The following is a 27444-nucleotide window of genomic DNA, read 5'->3' on the forward strand; positions in this document are numbered from 1 at the left end:
CTGCTCGAGCCTGAGCCATAGCGCATACCAAGTTCCGCTCAAAGCAAAAGCACCTCACGGGTCCTACACTGCCTTTTGAGGAATCATTTGATAGCCCTATTAACTTTCATGTAACATTGTTTCTTGAAGGCATCCACAGCGAGCGCTTCAGTGTCATTACTCTGAGAAATGTGCTTTCATACTGAACGTCGTTTACAGAAGTCCTGGAAGATACATAGTCTCATAAAAGCCCTTAAACGCAGAATGATGGCACAAAGTCAGCTTCTGTGGGCAGGATATTTTGCTCAGATCCTGTTTTTTATTTTCTATTTACAGTTATGTTTCATAGCTGTGTGATTTTGTTTTAAATATTTGAGTTGGACTTTAATATTTTGCCTCAGCAAGCGGTCGCGAATAATAGAAATGTGCCCAAAAGGCCACTATAAAATATTTTCTTAATCGGATTAGAATACAAACATGGGCGATGTTTTTCGCGGCGTATTTAATTGAAAACATAATTTTTCGGTGTCGCTTCAACGACGGAAACGCCATGTTTTAAACTCTAGAAAAATACGTCCCTTTCAGGACCTTGCCAATCCATTCAAGCCAGCAAGTTTGGAGAGCGTGTTGAGTTTAATCAATTCATAACGTCGAGATGGAGCCGAACTCACTGAAGGTAACGTTTGATATCAACCGTCGATTTGTTTTATTTTCGCATTGCGCTAAACGCCACCTGCTCTAAACTCTCCTCATGTTCTTATCCACAAAACTTTAAACATACAGCATTTTTATGACTACATCTGTGTATATGTTGACCATCTAAAAATAGTTACATGATACTAATTGTTTGCTTAAGACGGAGAGATCCTAATTTGATATTAGCCAACTGTGCGTAATAACGCAGGGACATTAGAAATGTTTTTGTCCGCCTTGTTACAAATTGTTTACGAAAACGAGTTGATAAGCAATGTAAATATTTCCCTGTTTGCCTTTTTTTCCCTCTACAGTGGGTGGGCTCGTCTTGCGGTTTACATGGACCATATATATTCTATAAAGCCTTTAAATTTAACCGGAACGCCAAACCGAGAATCCTGTCTCTCGGAGACTTTTTCTTCGTCAGATGCAAACCGGAGGATCCTATTTGCATAGCGGAGCTTCAGCTGCTCTGGGAAGAAAGAACAAGCAAACAACTTTTATCAAGCTCCAAACTTTATTTTCTACCCGAGGATACTCCCCAGGGACGCACAGTCACTCATGGAGAGGTAGGAATATTAATCGCCTGATGAATAATTGTGAATTTTTGTGGTGTTTTTAGTCCATCTCGTTCGGGAGGATTTAATTTAACAACATCTTTACCGCATTAAGAGTTGGCAGTGGATGTCTCCGGTGACACGGGCATTTATAAACACAGGCACTGTTACTGACATTGATTAATGCGAGCAGTAAAAGGACTGACCTACAGCGGTATTTTCTTTTTCCACTAGTTTTACTTTTTGTTTGTCTATTGTGGTGTCAACTGCTGAATGTGCACTTGTCCAGCTGCGCTCAATAAGGCTGCCGCTGCGCTCTGTGGGGTTAATTGTGTTATAAAGGGGAAAATCCGCAACAATCCTGCGCCTGGGCTCTGTCATTTCATTTCTGGGTAAAGCGTGTCAAGCGCAGACATATGGGCGGAAATTGCGAAACGGTAATGAATGCATGGGATCAAACTGGCTCAGATCGGTCGCTACGATAGTTATTAGATATTTTGTAATGCAGCCTGATGTTGAAAGAAGCAGAGCGAGTCATAAAGCGTGGCAGAGCAAAAAGCCAGCGCTGACACGTTTTAGCTACTCTCCGCGTTTTGCATAATTTTCCATGTGAGCATTTCCATCCTTAACAATGTGATATTGTCGGCTCGCATATGAGGCAGCACTTAAAACCTCTGTGTGTTGAATTACGCTGTTGTTGGCACAGAAAAGCAATAGTTATAATTGGCTGTGGCCATATGTGGCGCTTGTGATCCGGTTACATCGCTGCACAGAATGGCATTACTCTGATTATTGAGTTTTTCTAACCGGCTGTAAAACAAATGATGTGTTGTTTTTTTCCCCCTGATACGACCGCAGCACTTTAATTACTGCTATGTGCTTTTGATCACTTGCGGCTGCATTGAAATCACCCTCTGTTGCTCATATATTGTTTATAGGGAAGGACAAAGCCGTGTTTGTACTTGACTCTTCCGCTGAAGGTTTACTTACATTCTTTCCTCTTGAGTAATAGAGTGCCTATCACATTTCCCTTTCATGAAAAAGGTGGCTATTTATGGGCAGCGCTTTAGACAAACTATCATTCTTGTATGAACTGGTATCATCTCCCGAAATCCCCTCGCGTTAGCCTTAACACGCTGCAATTATTTAGTAATTACTTCGAGTGCATGCATTGCTGATTCTAAGGCAACGCTTGCGCAACGACTTGTCTTCCCCGCCCCTTTCCCAAAGACTTATTTGCATTGCAAAGTGCTTACATTCCACTCCACTGGACATCATATCTGGAAAAATTATACTTAACTACCAGAAGGTGTGTCCTGGCAGTGCAAATGAAACCTCATATTTGTCATATATATGAAGAAGTGCAGGATAACAGAAGTCACAGCGGAAATAAAAAGCAGTTTCTATGCATAAACAAGGCATTGTAATCATTATAGAAGAGGGTTGATATGTTTAAGTGCAATGTAGGTGCCTCCAGGCTGACTTCAATTAAAGGACTTGTCAAACACTCCACTCTCAGCAAATCGGACTACTTACTGTATATTACAGAGTGGAAATTGCCCTGACAACTTCAAGTCAGTTTATGACCTTCACAGAGCCCATTCAGATTCTCGCTGACTTTGCCCCATAACACTAATCTGCACCGCATGAGTCAGCTAGGAGTGCTTACAGAGGCAAGCCGTAATCCAAAAAACAAACAGGAAGGGCAAACCAGTCTGACAATAAAGCTATGACATTAAAACTCATCGACTGCTAAACTCTGTGTCTGAGTTGTGTATGTGCGAAAAGGTAAACATTAGAGAGAAGTTCATTTTTAGCTACACTGAAAAGTGGAATTTATAAACCTCGCATTAGTCATTTTTCTCCAGGACCGGTGGTGTATAAAGACAGATTAATGACTGTGGAGCCACGCTGACTCTAAATCTGTAATTGACTGGCTGAAAATCAGGGGTTCAAATTAGCCCAGTGACTCATGCAGATATGAACTTGATAACTTGCAGTTCTCAGGAAGTGTGTTGTTTTCACAAGGTTTTGGTGTTAAATGAGCACGGGCAACATCATGAGGTAAAGCCACAATTTATAATATTCACTCTCAGATTATGTGAGATTTACTCTTGAATATTTTTACACAACATAAAGCAGAAGCAGTGTATGACTTATGACAGTCGGTGCTGCTTTGCTCTCTTTCTCCAACAGATCATGCCTTGTATCTTGTAGATAACTATTATCTTAAGCCTGAAGCCAATATCCTCCAAATACCAAAAAGGCATGACTTTGTTTTAAGATATCAGAACAGCCATATATTGAACAATTCCCCAGAATTGGATTACTGATTCACTTGTGTTCTCAATGCTGTGGTATGATGTAATTTCCTGGTTATTTCTCAGGTATTTGTTTGCTCTCAGCCTCTCCTGCGCTGTATTTGTCATGTTTTGCTGTGCTGTGCAGTGACAAGAGGAACCAACCCGTGACCTACTGTGCTTGTTTTTCTTCTGTCAAAGGGTTGGAGGTCAATTCCTTTTAAACACAGCCAGCTTTGAATCCACTCAACTTTGGCTGGAAACAAAAATAATGATTCATTGAATAAGCGTAACTCTCGGCGCCCGTATTTGCTGAATGGTTGATAAACAGATCCAGGGAAAAATTTATTAACCTATTTATGCTGAGTTAATTATTAAGTCCATATGTAGAGGAAGCTTTATTTTTCATTGGATCACAGCATGACAAACAGTGTTTACCCCCACCAGTTGAGCTCAGCTTGCTCTTTAAACAGGCTTTGTGTAGAGTTGCTCACCCATTATGACAAACCCTCTATTGGGGCCTCTGCTCTATTTGTCTGCCTGCAAACTGCCACCGACGAAGCAGTCACATGTGTTTTAAAACTCACTGAGTGACACATTATTTCTTCTCACTCCAAATGGCCTGCCTCTCTTGCTGGTACTGCTCACCGGCTGTAATACTTTCTGTTTTTGGACTCCCTATTTCAGGAGAGAGCTGTTGTAGATAACGGCTCACCACACACACACACACAACACCCACTTATTGTATACGCTGCTTCAGGCGGTTAATTGCTTATTCTTATCTTATACTATATATCCCACATTAGTGCAAATACAGCAAGGTTCTCTTAATGGGAAGTCACAACCGCAGAGAATATTTCTAGATCATGTTATATTAATGTGCTATTATCATCACCTCTGATTTCATCTGACCTCTCTTCTCCTCTATTCTGTCCCTCTAGCTGACAAGGCTTTGGCTCACACACACACATACAGACACATAGACATAGAGACACACACATACACATACACAGACACACTGACAGGCTGGGGACTGCAGCAGTAGGCCAGTATTGATTGCTGTGGAAAACACTTTGGCATGCATCCAGAGCCATTTCTTCAGTACATGGCAGTAGTCCATGCATGTGTTTCAGTGCTTGGAAAGCCAGCTTGTAGGGAAATTAGATTGTATTCATTTGCTGCTTCTTTGATTTTTCCTAAGGGAAAAACCCTGAATGGGTAATTCAAGCATCTGGGATGCTAGTTGAGTTAAGTGTAAGTGGCTTAGATATGCGACCAGCATTTTGATGGATAAGGTCGTTCTGCTGAATGACTCGAGTGTAAATGTGATATGGCACATTTTTACAGTGATCCTTTGAGTGCGTCCATACTGCTCCGTTGCCTTGGCCAGTGTGTGCATTATAGCAAATCTCCCCATTCACACAACAATGGCAGGAATTTAGAGGTGGGGTGGGGAGTTGGTGTGGGGATGTGTTTAGTGTGCATGTGTGGCGTGCACGCATATATGCCTCCTCCTGCCGCAGAACAAGTCATTAACTCTGAACACTGCCCTCCAGTGAATTCCTCACCATTGCTGAAATAGCATGTAAATTATTACCAGCTTTTTAGGATAGTGTAATTTAAAACCTTTAAAATGTAATACACTGGACTTCAAAGGCTATAAAAAACCCCTGCAAACATTCTGATTCTGATTCTTTTCACCAAATGTCTTTGCAGGCTAAAGTAATGATATGTTACAGCGGAGCCTGTTTGTCAACACACAGAAGACTTTTGGTGCTCTTTAGTTCAGTTTTTTCCACTTTGTCATTGACTAACCACTTGAACAGGCAAACATTTGCCTTGATGCATGACTCCAGCGCCCCCAGCTATAGTGGATCGTTATTATAACCTTTGAGGAGAATGCAGCCACAGATGGGAAGCTCTTGCTTAAATCCTCCAGCCAATATTTTTAATTCTTAACTGCGCTCTCTCAGATGAAGCATGTGGAATCAACATGCATTCAGTCTCTCTGTCGTTCTGTTTTGTTTTTTGTTTGCGTGCGCATTTGCTAAAATACAAGGATACAAAGCTGCAGCGATTCAAGGGAGCTGACACAGCTTTTTTGTGGTGTCACCTTACATGATGGATGCCTCACCCACTTTCAGTAAGGCTTTGAAAACTCCTCTTATCTTGCTATTTCTCTCTTTCGTTATAACTGCAAAAGAATGCTAAGTTCATAAATCACCCTGGCCGATGTAAGTGAAGTTGCTTAATGGAATCAGTGAATAAAAGATGAGTTCAGCACCCTGCCGATATTACAGCAACATTTATGCATGTGAACAAACTGCTTCAATTAAGTGGTAGTACATAATGTACAGTCACCTTTTAAATGCAATGCTTTGAACTCTTTGTAGTCTTTAGGCAGTCTCAAAAAGAAAATATTCTAATTCAATTGTTCCAGGCTTACTCCCCTGAGTTCCTCTTTAATTCCCAGATAAGTTTGTTTTGGGACACTGAAGCCAAGGTCAGTCATGGGGAGGGGAGATAGATAATGAACTCATATTGTGTTTCCTAGCCTCTCTCTCTTTCTTTCTCCTTCTTTCTCTCAATTTTTCCTCCTCTCTCTTTCTCCCTCTTCATTGTCCATGTCACCATGTCCATTACTCAATTACTAATCTCCTTTGGCCTTAGGAATTCCAGTGCTGACCTCTCCGAGGCAGCAGGCTGAAACCTTCCCAGCATGACAGGAGCACTGTGTGTGTGTGTGTGTGTACGTGTGTGCCCATAGTATAGAAAGATACCCACCAACTGGGAGCATGCACCCCTTGACTCTCAAGCTGAAAGTCCCGTCTGAGCGATGAGACGCTCCGCCGCAGAACGCTGACAGTCAGGAATGTCTGCCTTAATGCTCGCGCACAGTGCCGTGGATTTCTCACAGGGAATTGTTTGGGGTGATATGGAATATTTCAGGGTACATTGTTTGTAATTGGATCACCAAATATAGGATTGGGAATGTCCCTTATGTGCTGTTTTGCCACCAGTACACTATTGCATCCATATAAATTGAATGATATGGATTTTAGCGAGTTTAATTTCAATGAGATTGCTGGAGTCATGGGTTTCTGGAACAGAGTTATCTACAGTTTCGCAGCAGCAGGCTGTTTTTTCTACTTTCAGTCCATTATGTGCAGTCATAGCAATAAATTCACTCAGTAATGTTTTTGGAGATATCATGCTGCTGCAGTAATAACATAAATTATTGATAGAAGTATGGAGCCACGCTGTAACACTGAGCTGTTAATGTGTTATCTTGCATTTTAACTCAACCGTAAAAGGAGCAGTTTGTGTTTATATGGGCTTATTGATGTACCCACAGTAAAATTATGCCAACACATGAAGATATTTAGTGTTGTGTATAAATGCTTCTAATGCATCTGTGTCGGAAGTGTCAATGAAATGACACCAGGCTATTTGGTGTGTTGCTGATGTGGAGTGTCACCTCGTGGCTGCGGGCTTGTAGTCCTCTGACCTATATTATCAAGTGGCCTGCTGGCTGTGTCTGCCGCTTTGCTAAACTATCAACTGCCTAACTCGAAATGACAGCACAGTGTGGATGGGCGGCATTTACAGAGGAGCAGGGCCCCAACACGCCCCAAATCAGAGAAGTGAGAAGAAGACCCCTGCGATGCTGCTACAGTGATTAATCTTAGTAAAATTAGTCAATTAATAGGGCTGACAGAATATTAGTCAACAGCAGTTTGGCAAGTAGGTTAGCAGTTATTGTAGTCATCGAAAATTTGTGGTTTCTTTGAACAATCACATTATTATTACATTATTGAGAAGCCTTTGGTATAGCATGCAGGGGATCTTCAGATGATCCCAATTTTGCTTTTTATGATCTATCATAAACAATAACAAGTGGATGGTACAGGTCCTGGCCTGGATATCTACAGGTTATAGCCCCCCAACAAACTGGCCATTACCCTCATGTCAGTTGATGTTCAATCAGACTAGCTGAGGGGTTCTTCTGTTGCTATATCAGTGCCTTTAAATGTCTCGTTTGACCCAGTAGTCTGAAAACTATTCAGGTTTCTGTTGCTGTGGTATAAGAAGCCCAGAATATACTCAGAACTGAGAGATCACAGCTTCTAGGAGTTTAATATTTATTCAAAAATATCAACAATGTTCAGTTTAATTTGATATCAAATATTGAGTGGGTCCAACTTTAAATATTTTCTCTTGCAATGCCACTTTGACTCCAGACTAAAAGTCATGAAGGAAACAGTCATTTGTTGTAGCTGCAGTTCGGTGTTTTTCTCAGTGTAAGGGCAAAAGAGGTTGGTGCAATGCTGCTGTTTTGATCATTTCTCAACAACTGACTGACTTGGCTGGTTTTCAGAAGCCTTTTACGGAAACACAGCACATTACTTAACTCTTTACCTAAACATTTCTCAACCAAATATCATGACTTATGCAAACCACAAGCCAAAATTCATCTTCCTGCTGCAGCTCACAGACTCTTGCTGCTGTAAAGTTGTGCAGCCAAAGTACAGAAGGGAAAGGAAAGGCATTATATGGCAAAGTAATGGATGTAGCCTGTTTTCAGGGCTGCAGCTCTGTTCATAGACTGATTATATTCTGGACTGTGTTGACAGCTCCTGAATTGCGCTCACCTGTTGTGTTTTGCTCTCAAGCCGAACAAGTCCCCAAACAGCATCTGTTGACAGTCACACAAGGCACCATGTCATTCACCTGATTAATATAGAGGGAATGGCTGTGTGTTTTTAAGGTTTGATATAGCTGCGTGTATGCTCCGGTGTGCTATTGGGAGACTTGAATTACTGCTGTTTGACTGTTTGAGCATTCAGTGCATTATTTTAGCTGTAAATGGGCTCAAGTGCAATATTTTATGATGTTGTTTCTCAATATGCTGTCAAGAGATTGCATCAAAGTATAGTAGGTAATTCTGTAGAAATACAGTACAATGTGGTTTTTGGCTGCAGGCTGAATGCTATTTACTGTTGCTCTACATTATTCAAATGGCCGGCTTTTCTGAAGGCAGAAACAGCAGTCAGTTTTTCATTGCATGGAAAGCCGGTTACAACCACCCGCCACCACTTGACAGCTGAAGACAGCTCATTATAAGAAGACCGAAAACCCATGTTTGATGTTTCTACTTAGTGAGGGAGGCACAGCTATATCAAGCTATCCCTCGCAGGCTTTTCCTTTATAAGGAAATACTGTCTCCAACTGGTTGGGATTTGATATGCCTTTAGTTGCAATGATGTGAGAACTGAATATGGGTAATTGTATAGACAGAGCACTCAGGGAGAATATGAAACACACAAAAGCCATATGTATGTTTCTGGAATTTGGTGACAAACTCGAAACAAATACGGCATTAAATGGCTAAAAAAAAAAAACAGCTTATCTTAACATTTTAAGATTCACAAAGAAAGGATTTGTTCTAAAGTGTAGCTTTATTTTGTCCACACCCTCTGCTAACACATTGATATGACATAAATGGCTGTTATTTTAATGTCGACAGCTCTTTGAGGGGAAATAAGTACAGGCAGACAGATGCCTGGTAAATTGGAGATAACCAAGGTAAACATCAGAGACCTACTCAGTGTGTCTGCGTTTCTGCCCGTACACATCTGTCCTCCAGATTTCCCTGTTTCTGTAATAGCCATCTTACAGCACAGCACTCCATTCTGTTGGTAACAAGCACTTCAGCCATTAGCCCTTCAAATGGAAACACATTTAAGCATGTCTGCTTCCTTCCCTCTCCTCTGGACTTGTAGTTCTTTTGAGCATGAGAGTTATTAAAAGGAGCTGAATCCACCGTAGGAAAAAAATAGGTTGAAGCACACACAGACGGGAGAACAAATCTTATTAAGCAAGCCAACTGAGCAGACTGAAGTATGTACACAAAACGTTGCCTCTGTGTCAACCATGCGCATCACTGCTATAAATTTAAATTTTATAGTTTCCTGACAGTGCCACATTAGTTTTACTGTGCACTGAAGAAACCAGTGGCTACAGCGTTTTCCTCTTCATTCATTACATTCCCGGTATAACAAATTACATTTCAAATGCTCTTCTTCACTTTGAAGGCGTAATCATAGCCACTGAGTGCGTCTTGTCATTTTAGAGCATAAAATCTTAACATTCACGGTGATTATCAGGAGCCCGACTTCCTAAACTCTAATCAAAGAGTCAAAAACACCTATGTCCTCAATGACATTGATTTAGTTGCTGGCATAAATTCAATTCAGCAATCATCCACATCATCCATATTCATGGTGCGGTAATTTACTTATATTAAGGTGCATCCACAGCCATAATGTTACTTTATGCACATACAAATTGAGATTATACACAGGCCGTTTAGCTGTTGTGTCCTGTTTACTCTCATTTCGAGTCTGATCTTTGGTGTAATTTTAATCCTCTCTTTTTTTTACCCAAACTTTGACCCTGATTATGCTCAGCTTAGTTTGAGTAGTGGACCTAATGTGGTGCAATACTTTACTTAAGACGGCACTTTTACCTCAGTATAATTTTCAGAGCAACACTTTCACTTTCATGAGTTTTTTTTTTTTTTTAGAAAAGTATAAGTTTGAACCTGTATGTGTTTTCTGTACTGTATTCTGTAATTATTTGTGTTTGTTTTAGGTTTTCTAATCTCATAAACCCAAATCGTGTAATTATTTACACACCACAGTTGGTTATTGTTGGTCTCGGTTATTAAAAATAGCACATCTGCATACTTGGAGATGTGCTGTTTTGAAATGTTTATGTGTCTATGCAACAAAACCATTTCAGAGCCATAAAATTGTGGTGGAAGTAAATGATCCATTTCCGTGGCACAGCTGCGTTTATGTAACTCGCTACGTGATTCTGCTCCTGCCTCTTTTCAGCACGAAGTAATTGCGCTGTCTGAGAAGGTGATCGTGCGACTGGAGGACCTGGTGAAGTGGACGGTACCAGACTTCTCAGGATGGGACAACAGTCTCAAGGCCGAGCCTTTGAAACCCTCCGTGCTCCGGGAGCTGGGGACCAACGGGAGGAGGGAGGCCCTCCACCGCTACAGGGAGAGCACCCTTACCAGTGGACTCAACTTCAAGGATGTCCAGAGGGAGAGGGCACAGCTAGGTGAGCTCCGGCGGAGACCTCAATTTCTTTTTAGCCTTTTATGAGGTTATTTTTATTATTTTCCTTCATTCCAAAAGGTTACTGTCGTCTTTCCATTTTCTCTGGGCTGCTGTGTTGAATGTTTATGTATTTGTGTCCCATGTTCACCATTAATCATCATATGTTTATTGTCCTTTGGTTGGTTTAACAAGTGTTGTCTTGACTGGAGTAATTCATCAGTGCATAGTTGGAATTACTCCCGCTATAATGAGCTAAGAATCACACTAATACAAGCAGGCTAGAGGTAATGGCAGTGTGTTTGCCAACATATTACCATCTTACAGTGTTACAGCTCTGTTTTCTGAGTGTGACAACAACAAAGACTGCACTGCAAAAATCACATCATTCTGCTGGCAATGTCATAAATAATTGAGTTACATCAAACTGCAGTATAAGGCAACTCTGATACTGTCTTATCCATCAGTTCAGATCATAATTGGCTGTGTAGCTCAGCAGCCTTAAGGATCATTGCTGTGTGTATCTGAATGGCTGTCTGGTGTATTCATCATGTACACTGTGCCATTAAGTGTCAGTGAATGCTTGTTTCTTGAAGCAGGCTCTTGGGTTCTCACTACAGCCTTACCCATGAATCAACCCCAACGTAAAGCTGGATGTCTCTGGAGATGACTCATCTGATTCAGATAGGAAACTCTGGCATTTCAGCCTAATAATCAGAAAGAACATTATGTTCCCTTTGAAGCCTTTTCATACTTATTTGCCTTTCCCTCACTTGGCTGTGATGCAATGCCTAATGCTGCTTATAATGGTTTTACATAGCATAGCAAACATGCTTGAAATGCCATCACAATTACAGTACTTCTTGTCAGATCACCAGTGCTTTTCCTTGCGATTTAAGCAAGCCAGAATTTTTTAGCTTCCTGATCCTCTAATAATTAATTTTTAATAACCATCTTATTCCTAAAGCCAACATGGAAGTAAAACTGCTACAGGCTTAAAAAATACTTTTTTTTTCTTCTGTAGAAAATAGTGATTTATTGATGACTCTTGTAGTGTTTTCTGCTCAGGATCTTCCGGGAAGAGAGGCTGTTGTGTTTCTGTGTGATGCTGTAATGCCCTTGATTACTCGACATTGCTTGAATCTTATACGCAAAAAGGACAAGGCGATCAATAATGAATGCTTTGTTGTTATTCCAGTAATCAATATAGCGTGAATGTGCCTGCAGGCGCGTGTGTGTGTCTATGATTGCTCGCTTTCATAAATAGATGTGTCAGCTTGCTTCTGAAATGGTATTATGCTCCTTATTTGGATTTTCTGTAAACGTGCGGTATCGTCTAGAATTTATAGATTTAACCGTTGTTGGTGTAATAACCTGATGATAACGCCGTTGCTACTGAGAGCCTGTCTCTGTGTGTGCGTGAATGCACGTGTGTGTGCATGTGTTGCTAATGAGCAGCGCTGCCGTTAATGACTCCATCAGGCTGTTTCTAAATGCACTTGTCACTCCGATGGGACACTCCGCCAGAGAATCTGCCCAGTCAGCAGAACGGGCTCAGGCTCTGGCAGGGCACCAGAGACACACATACACACTCTGACACACATACACACATAGATACACACACATGATACACACCGACAATCAGTGGTGTGCACTCACTTATCCATTTGTTTGTTTGTTCACTATATCTTTGGCGTGTGTCAGTTGTTGACAGTCTAACAATATGAGAGAGGCAGAGAGTTTGGGAGAGAAATATGAAATATGCCACTGCAATGCTGCTGACTACCAAAATGAAATATTCATACCACAGCAGCAGCAGATCAGATATAAAAGTAGCCTTAAAGCATCCTGTAGCTGAATGTCTGTAATTCTGTGTAATACGTTCGCTCATTGACTAAACTAATGCTTTTATGACACAACCCTACACGCTTCTTCTTCTTTCTTTTTTTTAGATTCTTTTAGCCTGAAGTGGCAGCCTTCTTTATAACTTGAGTGATGCATTTGCTGATTGTTATTCTCAGGCTGATGTGTAACTATGTCAGAAGAATTGGATTGTTCCTCATAACAGGATACTGCAGCAATACCACAAGCTGCACAGAAAAGCATTGTGAGCTAAAGAGCAATAAAGTGTGCCATTGTTATCGAGGGAAACTTCTTTTTTTTTTTCCAAGTGTGCATCCTAACTTTTCCTGGCATGCTGCCAGTGTGAATAAAGTGCACTGCTGTGCATTTGTGTCTCACAGGCAACATGTGAAAAATAAAAGACAAATGTGTTTCAAGCAGCAGGAAGACATTTTTTTGTTTTCATCTGTATTACATTGGGTTTTGTGGTTTGGTAAGCGAACAAAGCTCTACTGTATTCTCTCCTCAGAAATGCGTAAAAAGTGTAACAAAAGATGCCCACATTAAGCAAAGTAATTAATTAGAAGCAAGTGACCTTTGCTGCAGTCCTGCACCGTTGGCAGCTCTGCGAAACCTTCAAGGCAGAGAAATGATTGGTATCATAATTCAAATTCCAGCAAGTGTTTCACAAAGTGCCATACCTGAAATAACAGGGTGTCTTTCCGCAGTCTTTTAACAATGTCATCTGTTGAAAGTTAAGTTTTGACATGTATGCCTAGTCACTTTCTTAGCCAAGGAGGTCAAAATTAGGTAATATCTTTATGCTATATTTGAAGCTGCTGCAGCTTCTTAGCTCAGCACTAAAACTGGAAAAAAGAGAAACATCTATTTTGGCTCTGACACTGTGTCTCTACTCAAATACTTCCATTACTACACTTCCATGTAGCACACAATGTACACTTTGTACCTCATTGCATAATAGGTGATTTTTGACTGTGTCAGAGTGAACGTATTGGCAAGCTGATAGTTGCAGCATTTGAATGTTAGCTCCAAATGTTCTAAATGTTTAAAGCTTGGCAAGCCAATGAACACTCATACATTATTTTATAGTGTGGAAATTGAGGTAAAACAGAAAAAAATCAAAAATCATCTTCTGCAGCATTCTTGCAGATATAACAACTCTATGATACCCCCTGGTGCAGATATTTTTTACATACTTGAGCAAACACACTCAATCTCACGTTGCCTCTCTCACGGACAAACTACTCTATAAGACAGTTGCTGAAAAACAAATTGTTGCGTAGTTGATGTCAACAGGTTCACGGGAATTTTCCACAAATGACAGAGAGCAAGGTCAGGAAGTACAAATAATATATTTCCCAGCTTGCCACCGCCACTTTTAGAAAAGGCACCTATTTTAGGATTCTAAAATGATTGTGTAGATGTTTGCAGCTAAAATTAAATACATAGGAAAAATGTGTATTTTATAAATAAAGCTGGGCATTGCTTCACAAGATGGACCCACGCTTAAACATACTGTATGGTGGAACCTTTATAATCTGTCCAGTTTTAGCTAAGCACCATGTGTATCTGCATGTCCATTTGATAGTCGTATCAGCAGTGCTCCTCCTACCTTCTTGGACCTGCTGCACTGCATTGGCTGCACCATCGAAAGTCTTTGTACGTAGCCAAAGTGGTTACCCACTGAGGGTAAGAAGCATGTAATATCAGCCAACTTTATGACCATCGTAAGTCCACCATCAGTGTACTAGTGCACTCACACCGAGTTACTAGTGTGAACCCGCTTGAACTCAAAATAGCAAAGGGAAATACAGAAGTACTTGATTTGAGGCAATCTGCAGTTCTTTTTTAAGAACTGTGTGGTTTGTTTTTCTGAAAACTCTCCAGCCCTGAAAAATTGTTGTGTTGAATTGTGTTTGTCTCACTCAAATTCCTAACCAACGATAAAGAGATAGCAAGTCTGCATGGGTGATGTAATGTATTTCGCAGTACTTATGTAATCTGTGGTGTAATTCACTTAATCAGGTAATGTAAACTGTCCACTCAGTTTATCTAGTATTGGAGTGGGTATTAGAGCTTCTTTTTACAGTTCAATCCACCAGGGATGGCTTGCCAGGGAAGTTTACATTCTGCCCCTCTATCTCTCCCTAGAGGACTGGCCTCATTCTTTTTTTCTTTTTTTTCATTGCTGCCTGCCGAAATTGGTTTCTGGTCGTATACTACGAGGCCGAGTGTTTGAGAGCTGTATCTGCTGATACAGTTTGTAGGCTTGTGCTGGGAGACACAGAGTGCTGTAGAAGAAAAATAATAAAGAATTGGAAAAAAAAAAAAGACAGAATGGCTCATGCTCACAAAATAGCTCAATAGGTTTTCTGTCTTGTCTTTCTTTAATTCAAGCCTTCGGTGTGGATGCCACTGAACAGATTGTGAGCTGAGATGATGTGGAGGATTATACAAGGTCATAGCTTGCGACTCCTGCGTTCAAAGAACATAGATGGTGTTCATGACTCCTGCCCTCACCCATAGTATGATCTGTAGGCAGTTCATCCCTCAGCAATTGGAGGGATCAGGGCTCTCCAAGAAAACACTGAGACTAAAGGAACCATGCTGGCAGAAAAAAATAGAGTGAATTGCAGGGATGGTGAATTCGCCCATCTCCTTGACTTTTTTTCAATACCGTTTCTATGCTCTAACACCTTTGAAGATTCAACCATGCAAAAATGAAAATTATATCACTCTATCTATTTTTTAATAAAGAAATACTACATACTGTGTGCAGTGCTGCTCAAAGCTGTAATTTTGATGTTTAACCAACAAATCATGGATTGGATCTGGCAGAACATTAACATTTTCATGCAATATTCAGTTAGTAATGGAAATGAAGGCCACTTATTGGAATTCAAGGAAATTCATGTTCATTATGCAACTTTTTGTTGTATGAAAAGCCACAAATAGAGTTCTTTGAATAATGTTTCCATCCACTAAGTGTGTCAATGTCCAAATTTCACATAACAGATTCGAATGAAAATGCACGTTATCGCGAGCTCTATGCTTAAAGTGATAATCCGTCATAACTGACCTTCGTTATAATGTATGCAGTTTCAAGTTAAGTACATTTGGAGGGGGCTTTTGTCTAAAAGGAACTTACATATTTTCCACATCTATACACGAGTGGAGTTTCTTGCCCAAGGGCAGCTTAGGAATTAGAGAAGCTAAGAATCAAACACGTAACTCTCGGATAAACACCTAACCTTCACTACAAAATTGAATTAAAGAATGATGTATGGTTGTATCATTTCCATACAGGATAAGCTACTCTGCATGAATACTGGTCTTGGAACTTGTTATACAAAAAGTCAACACACCAGTTTATGCAAACAGGAAATGACACTCGTACCTTCACATGTCAGTCAGAATGCAACTTCGGAACTGACACTTCAACTTCAGTAACTGACAGTTACTGCTGATGTGATTTTTAAGTGTGTATGAAGCTATTTTAAGTAAATATAAACAGCATGAAAATTTGGACAAATTTCCCGTGCCATGTCCAAACATTTTTCCCTTTCTGTGTCGCCTTGACGCACAGAATGACTTAAGATGCCGTCTTTGCATTGATGTCGTTGAGTTGTATTGGGCTGCAGCAGATAGACCATAACACAAAGAGGAAATTTCACACTAAGGAGGACACCGGCATACTTTTAAGTCTAAATGCTGACATGTGGTTGAGCGTATTTAGTGATGTCGCTTTTGTCACTTACACTGATTGATCTCGAAGGCGTAATAGGCCCGTGACACGCGTACCTGGCTTTTTTTTTTCCAAGAATCTTTACAGCCTCGCTCACTCAGGGGATATAGCCGCTGTATTTCCCTCCGATACAACATCTGATCTGTATGCCAGACTTGGCACATATACCCGAGTTGATATCCTGACAATATTTCAGTCGGAACATTTCAATTTGATGTAGAGGGTAGATTCTGTCCCCTTTCAGAGAAGAGACTGTTCACAGAGTCACAGAATGTTTATGCGGGTAGGAACTTGTGATAAGGAAACAGACAGATGCGGTCTTCTCATGGTTGATTTGTCTTGGTGACAATACAGAACAATATTTGGGACACTGAGTCACTATCACACGTGAAAGCGTTTTATGTTTCGACTGCAACGTGGGAAGGAGTAAGCAGTTTCTTGAAAAAGATAAAGACAACTGGGTTGTGGTGTTACAAGAGTAATGGTATGTTGTGACTCAGGCAAAGAAAGAATGCCATGCTTTCGTAAGACACACTGCCACTGTACTCCTCCGTTCAGAGTATGTGGCAGATTGTATCCTTTGCACTTGTTTGCTTTCCGCCCCTCAGACATATTTGCTTCCCCTTCTGCTTTTTTTTCTCCGCAGAACTAATTCTAGAAACTGTCCAAAATCTCTTTTGAAGTAATTTAATGGAGTGTTTGTATTGATTATGTGCCTTTCTCACCCCCTCCTGCTTTCTTCTCTCCTCCTTTGCTATGTTTTTCTTTTTCTTTTGGGGGTTTTATGGCAGTATCTTCTTCATTATGCCCAGACCTGTAGGAGAGAGAATCACAAGCTGTTTTTCCTCACTGATGTGCTCATATCATTAATTCCCTTCTGACTGTGGCCTGGCCGGAAGCCAGAGAATTCTAAATCTGTAAGCAGTAAATTGTGTGCTGGGGTGGAAAAATCTATTAGATGTTTGAGCATGCCTCGAATTTGAATGGGAGAAAGAGAGAGAAAGAGAAAGAGACCACCCAACAGTCGAGCCATATCCTGTTATGGCTCACGCCGTAATCAAATTCAGCTTCTTTGGATAGCTATATTCATCAATAATTTGTGTTATTTTATTTCTGGATTGTCACATAATGTGTTTTTTTGGCTTACGCGATGGAGGGGGCTGAAGGCTGGTGCATGGTTAAACAATGAGAATGGCCTCAGAGGAAATGAAGAGCTCCGTCTCTCCATTAGGGAGGTCTGAAACAACAGTTGTGTCTCTCTTCTCTCCATTAGTCAGGTCTGGAACAACAGAGATGCTATTGATGTGACCTCTGCCAGGCATCTTAAATAGACAGAAACAGAGTGAGGTGCTTTCATAATGCGCTAGCAGCTCTGCCTCCAAGACAAATTCCCTGATAGATTCATTATTAAATTATTCTTTTTAATGATTCGCTGTTATGAAAGCTCTAAAATCACATGGATCATGAGGCTTTATCTGAGGCTGTGTGTTGACTGAGAAACATTTGCATTCTTTTCTTAAGCAAATCGCCTGCCTGTTCCAGTTACTCTGACTCATACTTAAGCGTTACCCAACCAGCAGACTTTTTGGAGAGATTTCTGTATTAGTCTATGTCAAAACATGATGTGTAATATGATGCCTATTTAAAGGATTACTGCAGCATTAATATTTCAGCGCAGAGGTTTTTTGTACATCTCCCCCGATATGTTTCTTTCTGCATGACAGCCTCACATTCTGCCTTCAGATAGATAGATATGGATGTTTTTTTGTGCTGCTCAGTAGGCTTTCTAGACATCACAGATTGTACAATTAATAACCCTGCATTTTTTATGAGCATGCCAGTCCATCTGCTTTATGAATGCATGTCCTCCTCTGGACGCCCTGTTGTGCTTATTAAAAAGGCTTGAAAGTCAAACCTACAACATGAGCAGTGTTAAGTTCTGCACTGAAGTGCAGATCTGAGGCATTTTAGTTGCTTTTAGTTTCAACTGTTTAAATGTTATACTGTTTGATGATTCTACTTCATTGCACGTCAGGGAAAATGTGCTTTTTTCCCTTTTGATTATGTATATGATAGTTTTGGCAAAGCACATCGTAAGATTTACTCACAAAAATACTATTTATCATTCTGTAAATGACTGCTAATGCACTGATATATTAGTCAAACGTCAGTATAGGCTATCAGCAAATAAGATGCCATTTACTGATGGCTGCTGATATTTATCTGTCGTATTCCATCCGTTTTGCACTGGATAATTGGCAAATATGGTGTGATGAAGAGTAACAAAAAGCAAATTAATCGATGAAATAACAGAAAAAAAGATCAGCTATTGGCCAAATTGTTGTTTTTAAATATAGGTGTCAGTATTGGCCCAGAATTTGACATTTTTTGCATATTATGTACATATTACCAGTTACAGTAGTGAAATATATCAGTGGTAATGATACAGAAATGTGAGACTATAGTCCTGTGAGCAGCTGAATGGATGGATGGACAAACAGACATTACTAAGTTACCAAACTGGAATTGCTAACTTTACTGGCGTTTATTTAAGTGGCATTTATTCAAGGACTTTACCTTTGCCTCATTAGTTCTTGATAATTACTTTATAATAACATATAATTATCAGCACAGGCACATCTGCTTGTGATCTGAAGAGAAATGAACAGATTTTTGCATCATCATTAAAGCAGAGATACATTAAATGTGATGCTGTAATAAAATGTTTCCTAAGTGACTTTTCTGTTGTTCTTACAAAACTAAACACAGATTTTATCAGTTTATTGTGAGCTTCCAAGTTGTGTGAGTTTAATAATTCCACTTGTCTCTCTTAATAATACCAGAGACTTGGCTCATTATTTTCAAGATTTGAAGGTGCGTGATTTAATAAGACTGAACTCTGCAGAACGATGATAATAATAGCTTCTTGACTTCTACAGTATGTGAGAGTGTGTGAACATTAAATAACCATTTATTTGTGTCATAGCATTAGAGTGTTGGAAAAACACTTTGAGTCAGACCCTTGCCAAGGTAAAAATAGCTTTCATTGCTGATTGCGGATCAGCTTCTCAACATCCACATAATATATTTCATAATGTGTAAGGCTGAACAAAACACAGGTGCACAGCCAAGCTGAAGGGTGTAAACTGTAGTACACAGTATAGAGTATAGCCTTGTGTTCATTTCACAGCACAGAGGTACTGTAATGCATTTTTCCTCCTTTGAAAGGTAATTGCAATTTGGAAGCTTTGATAGATTCCAGACCTTTGTTGGAAGCTGTGTTGGAGTGTGTGCGCATAGTCACACATACTTGCCTGGGTACATAGCTGTTCTTAATACTTTTATTAAGCCAAAGAACTACAGATGACGTAATGTGTATTTGCAAAATATCTCAGTGCAGATGGTGTAGTATGTTTGGCTTTCTTTGATATATTAACTGCCAGAGGAGTTGTATGCAGTGCCCTCCCTGCAAACAATAGATCATTGATGCTTCTCTGTCTTCTTTCTCAACCTTTCAGTCCATTTCCTTGTTATGTGGTGGCCCGAGGAGCACTTGGCAAAATGAGAGGCATTCAGCCAGCCCCTCCTCCCCCCCTCCCCGATTTTCCCGTCAGCCATAACTCAGGGAAAGCTGTTGTTTCATTCACAGTGTCAGAGGGTAATATTTAAAGTTAACAAAAGCCTAGTCACAGAATTGCTGTCTTGTAGAGTAGGTGCAAAATTTTATTTATATTGCTGAGGATAATTACTGAATGGGAGGGGAAAAAAACAGCTGTGTTGGACTCTCATGAAGAGCAAAGTATGACACACCCATGTTGTCAGGCATCACAAAGACTAACTTAGCAAGTTATTTCTTAGACAACAAAGGCCTTTGCCAAAGAATCTCTGATTCATGTTGTTTTCGTTTCATGTCAAACACTTTGTCATTATACTGTAGTCAAAGTCCAACACTATACAGAACAAATAAAATATCTTGAACTGTCATTTTAGATTCCTGTTGGACTTGTTTCATAATAATAATTAAAAAAAAACCAGCAGAGAGAAGTAAGAAGCCTTTTGGCATGAATGACCAGTGCACATAAACTTGTTATCACAGCTGGTAGATATTCTTCACTGAAGTTCTTATCAGTCCTGTGCAATGTGAGACAAGCAGCTACAAACACTGTATGTGCTGCATTACAGTAATTACAGCTCTGTTAGTAAAGCGCAGGATGGAGGTTTGCCACATCAGAGGTCATGTTCTGTAATCTGGAATGAATGAGTTTAGAGCCAAGACGGCTGCAGTTTATCAGAAATTACCTGCTCGTTTCGCCAGATACTGTGTATGTTAGTCGAATGAGACAGCAGCTATGTGAAAACTGTTTGTGTAGGACTGAGCTTGGGAACTTCAAACAGAGATCATTAGTGCTTGTGGAGAGAAAACAATTGTTAGTGGTTTTTGTTTTCTTTATTGTGGAGCTGCTGGAATGTGTAATCACAACTAATTGCACAGCAAAGAATGCAAGAGAAAATCCTACAGATTGCATTTCTCGGATTTGCTTTTGTATCTTCAGTACGGTTTATATCCATGACAGCACATAAACAAGAAATGTGAACAGATGGCACTGGTTTTTAATGACATATTGCTATCTGTAAAGTCTCCCTCTAAGCCACAGACTAAAACATCTCCCCTTGGGGAGCGCACCGCTCTAGTTGTTATCATCCACTGCTAATGTCACTCTTTTCTTTGCCACATTGTCAAATCCTCCAGCTAAATAAATGCAATGTAAATTGAGTATTGTGCTGGATGTAATTATTGAAAAGGGTTCCAGTTGGCTTAACTGCACAGGCTGTTTATATAAAGCCTTCCTCCTCTATACAGATCTGATGATAGAGAGATAGGGCGAGGGAGAAAGAGAAGTTCATATTTAATGACAGGAATTCGCAATGGAGCCATGCTGAATGACAACAACACCCCCACCCCCCCACCCTCAGCATCTCCAGCAAACACCCCCTCTTTTCTCTCTCTCTCATTACAGTTTTACCATTGGGAAACATGCCTGTCCCAAATAGCCTCCAGTATTATTCTTTTGTCCCTCTTCTTCTTCTTTTCTTTTCTTTTTTTATTCATTCTTTTACTAAAACACATTAAATTATGTTTCCTTTTGCACACTATGCTGAGTATACGCCCTGAGAAATAAGTCTGAGCTGATAATGAGGGGCCCTTCTTTGAGGAAATACACACGGCAACTTTGATCTAGAATGGCATGTAATTCCTTGCCTGACCCAATTCCCAATCTCCTGATAAGATGTTTTTTTTCTCTCTCCCTCTCCCTCCTTTGCTCTAACCTTCCAGCAGAACTCACTTAAATGGGAACTCGCTGTCCCATTAAAGATACATTTAAAGGCAAACATGTCATCCATTTCATTCTGTGGGAGAATGATATGTGCGGTTGAAAATGCTGTCTTCTACAGGCTGAGCCAAAGAAACTCTCTATGTATTCCTCATTCTCTCTGTTGCTGACAACCTCTGAGATTTCTGATCACAGCTGCTCAATTGAGTTTGTGTCGGACAGAGCCGCGTGACAAATGAGAGTGGCCGTCATAGCAGATAGAGTATCATCACCTGGGTGTAACAGCTTTTAGGCTTGTTTGAGGAGAGGGAAAGAGACACGGGGAAGGGTTTCACTTGTTTGTGTAGTTGAAAGGAAGCTGTATTTCTCCAACCAAAGATAGTTGATTAAATTTACTCCCTGTGGTATTTGCACATTTTGGGTTCTTGCAGAGCAGCTTTTTTTACTCTCTGAATTGACTGCGCTATAAGTGGATTGACCCCCAAAACCCAGCAGTAGTCTTTCATTAGTCAGGATGCAGCCGGGGACCAGACAGCGAACAGTGTTTAGGGCCAATCCATCACCGCACAAAAGGGGATCAACATGGCACAAACTTGTCTTCCTCATCTTAAGCGACAATGTGGCCTCGAACCTCATAGCTATCAGTTTCGAGTTTACTTCCTGGTGACAGTGATAATTCTGACGGGTCAAAGTTACATCGAATTTCATTTCAGGCACAAAAGAGGAGCTTTCTGAAAGCTCATTTGTTACACGGCTCCTGTTGTTTTTTGATAGTCAAAAGAACCAATTTGGGTTTTTGACAAGGAGCCTCTCTGAATAATTCCTTCATGTATTACAGGACCTATTAAATGCAAACTTTTCAATCTGGCAATCAATAAGGCAGGCAGCTTTCCCTGGCCCTGTGCCAGACACATTAGGGCTGCGAGCGATGGTTGCTAGGGAGCTGAGCCTGCTCAGGGGAAAGAATGTTTAATGTAATAGAATCACATAAATCAACCGGAGGAAAGTGCTTGTGTTGTTTTTGTCTCTTCTCTTCTCTTCTCTTCTCTTCTCTTCTCTTCTCTTCTCTTCTCTTCTCTTCTCTTCTCTTCTCTTCTCTTCTCTTGCCTGTTTAACTGAAAACATTTAATATGGGTGTGTGTTTTTGAACCCCCCCTCCCACCAACATCAACCGCAAAAACATCTGGGAAGGAATTAAGCTGAGGGAAGTTGAATTTTCTCTGTATGTGTGTGCATACTAGTGTTTGTATGCATAGCTGTGTGTCCTCAATCCTTGTGCCTCACACTTGAATAAATTGAGGTGAAAATTATATAAACGTTTCTTTTCGTTTTTTCCCTTTTTCTTTTTTTTCCTTTGTCACAGTCCGCCACCCCACCCTGCTGAAATGAATGAGGCACTTTAGTGCTTTACTATAATTAAGAACAGGAGCCAGCATGCATGGAGGGCTCTCTTTCTCTCTATTTTATGTATTACTCTCTCTCTTTGTTACTCTCTCTTTCTATTTGCCCTCTGTACAGTTTCAGTGGAACATTTCCTCTGGGTGTTGGTGCCCTTTTGTGAGAATATTATTCTCTTGCAAGAATTAGGCATGTGCACGTAAAAGCCAGACATCTCTTAAAGTCATACTCACTCCACCCATCTGATACTTTTTTAATATCACAGCCTTCACGCAGAGCAGCAGATGTGATCAGCTTGAATTCCTGATGGGTACAGTTCATTCACCTTCTTGTGTTGGAGCACATAACGCTTTTTAGCTATCCGCCGGTAAGCTCAATGTGTTCCAAACAGTCATATTTATAACAAAATATCCCTAAGTAAACTGCGCCTGTGTCAGTCTCCACCTTGTGACAAACCTGCTTCCACATTGTTTGTCGGCTTTGAAATTCTGCTGTGGTTTACATGCTTCGCAGCTTGTCACTGAAACACTTTCGCAATAAACAAAAGACCAGACTCCGTGCTCAACAGGGTGTATTAAAATATAAAACATTCTGGTGAAAATATAAATGTCTGGAACACACTGTGTTTGCAAACGCAGCTAAAAGGCAGAATATGCTTCTGAGAGGCTTATGTGAACATTTATTTGTAGCAATCACAGATTACAATAGCGCTCATGTGAGGGGTGGGGCAAAATATCAATATAGCAGCATATGTGGTGATACATTATACTGGCAGTAAATGATGATAAAAATGCAGGTGAGAAAATACAGTTTGTTCAAAACACTATACAGAAAGCAAATCAGATCAGAGTGCTAATTTAAGAAGCTGACTTTAAAAAATGTACTAATAATAATACACACCAGCTGAGGTTGAACTGTTTTGTACTCCTCCAAATGCCCCAGTTTCAAGCAAATGGTGTACTGTGCATTTGTCCTTTTGCCCAATTTCTGGCCACTGAGTGATCTGTGAATACAACAGCTAACAATGACAAACTTATTGCAGTGGCCATGTTAACAAATAGACACGGGGCAACAACAGCACTTGGATTAATTTGGTAAAAATAATTTCCATACTCTGCTTGTTTCTGCTCTGTTTTGATCTCCACCAATTCTTAGGGGAAAATATCTGGATCTTTAGCTGCTAAATGCTAAGCTGTTGTATTCACCAGCTGTATACTGTGTTGGTATGCTTGAGGTAATGAGTTGCTTAGTAGGTTTTTAGGGCATCCAGCTGTGCACAAAGATGCAAGTGTGTTGACGTTAAAACCAATACATGAAAGAAGCTTAAAGAAGCTAAAAGGGCTCAGGTGAGTTTTTTTTATTGGTTAGTCACTAAAAAAGAACTGTTTCGTATTAGACGTTGGAATGTAATTGTTTGCTAATATGGCATTAAAACAGTGGTTGTTCATGTAGGAATAGTCTTCAGTTCAGTACAGTTCATCTACATGATCATTTTTGTTATCGTTGATTTATGGGCGACTCTGCATGAATTTGTCGTATCTGTTCTGAGAAAGAAAATAAATTGTCAAAAAATATCGTCATACTGATTTAAATCATCTCAGCCAGCTCACTTTGATAGTTAGATTTCAGCTTGTCTTTTGATCTAAAAGGCAGAACGTATGCTGTGTACATTGTGTGCATTTGTCTGTGAGAGCACAGCTTGCAGCTGATATAATGAGCAGGGGAGAGGCGAGTCAGTGTGTGTGACTGATGCAATGTTGATGATGGACGGCCACTGAGTCATTTGCAAACACAGTTTGTTATTTTGTGCAAATCCATTAAACAAATTTGAAATATTGTTTCAATTTTACTCCCTTTAAAGAAAATAAACTGTGCGTTAGTGTCTGTGTGATGGCTTTGCTTTGTTTTACTCTACTATGGTGATTTATTGATGCTGCTGCATCCCCGGTGTGATTAATGTGATTTTGTTTACTGCACAGACTAGGTTGCAATTAGCGAAATGTTCTAGCACATTTTGTTTTATCCCAGATAGTGTAGTCATTCACAGATTGGATAGGCGATGAATCATGCAAATTCAATGAATTTATTTCATTGTTTTATGTAATTCTGTCTTCATTGAAAACATGAGGTTGCCTGTAGTGTAAATGTGATGCCCCCCACACATCATTTCCATTTGGTGTCATTGACAGATGCCGTTCCCTCTTTATTTGGTCAGGTTTCAATAACCTGAAACCAACAGCCAGATCGGGCGCCTGCTGTCTCTCAGTGTCATGTCCCCTCATTGAAAAGTAGGAGAGAGAAAGGAGGTGGATAAATCAGAGCTGTGTTATATATTATCAGAAGAGGCTAAATGGAAACAGGGCAGTCTCAAAGATCAATACAGAGCACAGAGAAGAGAGCCCACAGCATGGAGGGAGAATACCAAACAAGAACCTACTTTTCTTTACTTTCCCTACTTATTTTCTGCCCCCTTTCTTCACCGCAGCCTTACTTGTCCCTATATTTTAAGCTTTTGGACTTGTTTTGGTGTTACCGTGGGATTAAAAGAGGAAGGAAAAAAAAAATCAAATATGAAAGTGACATTATTGGCTCCGGGTTACATGCCTTGCCATTTCTCGCCAACCCCACAAAAGCAGCAGGGGGATCCAGTAAATTCCTTGGCCGAGCAGATAATGTGGAAATGTTGACAACAGCAAATTTGAGCCGAGTGAGTGATTTAAGGACTACAGCGGGTGACAGAGAGCATGAGAGTAATGGTTTTCAGCTTCTTCCTGCTCGTCTGTGACAAGAGAAACGAGCACACTTGCTTGAAAGATCTTGTCAGAGCTTGTGGGCAGTTTGAATATTTTTAAGCTTGGTTGAATGTAAATGACACAGTTTACATGAGTAGCATTTGGTTTTTAATTAGCTAGCACAGATCTGCTTTTAACTGTCAGCAACCCTCGTATTACGACTAGTTTTATTCCCAACTTTCAAAGCCGCTACAGAAATTCTCCAATGAAAAGCAGAGGAGCTCAAAGATGCGGCAAATAGATCACCCTTTTATTTTGCTGGTTTTGAAATTCAATGATATCAATGATGTTTCATCTAACATTGCAATTGCTATTCATCTGCCAGAGCAGCTGCTTCAACCTCAACTAATGAGTTTCATGTTGTATGCAGCATTTCTGAGATTTTGATTATGATGACTCGTTTATCATGCTTGTTATTAAAGAGAAACAGAAATTCTTCATTTGGTGTAATTACACAAAATATGTTATAGTGGCTGAGCTTCTTCTCATCATACTTATTCCTGTACAGTGGGACCACAGTACAATCTCCTTTTATCCCTTTTTTTGCACATGGATTACTGCATGTTGCTTTTATTATGCTGTGGTAGAAGTAAAAACCCGTATTTTTACTTTACACACTACCTCATTAGAGCTACTGTATGCTGTAGATAGTTGTTTTATTAAATATGTTCATTAAACAAATCGTGCAGCACATCATCGCACATATTAACTAATATGTAAATGCCATTTTATAATGCTTATAAAAGAATTAGAAAGTCATACTATTTGGTGTGACCAAAACTTTGTACAATATTTCTGTATAAGTGGGTCTTTATTTAGGTTCACAACAGTTCATTGTTCTGTTTGTAGAATATAAAACCTTTAAATGTCATCATAAAATGAGAAATAAAGCACAAATAAAACCACACACCCACAATAATATGTATTCTGCACTCAGACTCTGTTAACAGGAATTCACTATTTGGCACAGGGCTAGAGAATTAGCACTTAACAGGCTCTCTGTTCCGCTTTTCGGTTAGATGTAATGCCACTTTTTGTTGCCGCTGTCTTATTTTAATGTCTCCACAGCTGAGCTGTGAAGTCCAGCTTTGAAAACAATCTATTCTTGCGAACGTTGTGGTACAAATTATTCTTAAGTCAGACGAAACACCTTTAAGTCCTTCTTTGACTCACCTGGCTCGATGTCACTGTGGGTGGAGTAGATGTATGACTATAGCTGTATTTGAAAAATTCACGTCATGCATGACAATATAACTGGTATACCGGTACATCTGACATACCTCGCAGCACAACTCATATGACTTTCCTGTCATTAGTGAAAAAAGAAGTTGAGTAATTTTATGTTTTAAATCGCAATGATGTATTCAAGGGAAATTCAGTGAGCTGGATGTCTATGAAAGACGAGTGGATTTCCAAAAGCATGTCATAGATGAGTGATTCTGAGAGGAAATCAACTTTTGGAACTTTTGTGTCTACCTCTGACAGGAGGCAGACACAGATGTTGCAAAAAAGATGACATTCATTCTTTCTATCATGCTTCACATTAAAAAGTTGCTGTTTGGCAGGCTCTCAGATTTACGCATTTCCTTGAATGCACCATCAAAGCAGATATTCCATTTGTTCTCTGTGATGGATTTCCAAATGAATTATCAGC

The 27444-nt window shown here is 40.0% G+C and overlaps 1 protein-coding gene across 1 annotated transcript in view; it reads left to right on the forward strand.

Annotated features, from left to right (window-relative positions):
- The first annotated feature begins 525 nt into the window (after positions 1–525).
- The window catches only part of arid5b (AT-rich interaction domain 5B), a 75182-nt gene continuing 48263 nt past the window's right edge, over positions 526–27444 (forward strand). Inside the window, exons 1-3 of the mRNA XM_031746707.2 lie at positions 526–655; positions 987–1241; positions 10429–10663. Coding sequence (XP_031602567.2) covers positions 635–655; positions 987–1241; positions 10429–10663 — 511 coding nt within the window. The 5' untranslated portion in view covers positions 526–634. The remainder of the gene's footprint in view (positions 656–986; positions 1242–10428; positions 10664–27444) is intronic.

The sequence above is a fragment of the Oreochromis aureus genome, linkage group 13 (assembly GCF_013358895.1).
Source record: "Oreochromis aureus strain Israel breed Guangdong linkage group 13, ZZ_aureus, whole genome shotgun sequence".
Taxonomy (NCBI): domain Eukaryota; kingdom Metazoa; phylum Chordata; class Actinopteri; order Cichliformes; family Cichlidae; genus Oreochromis; species Oreochromis aureus.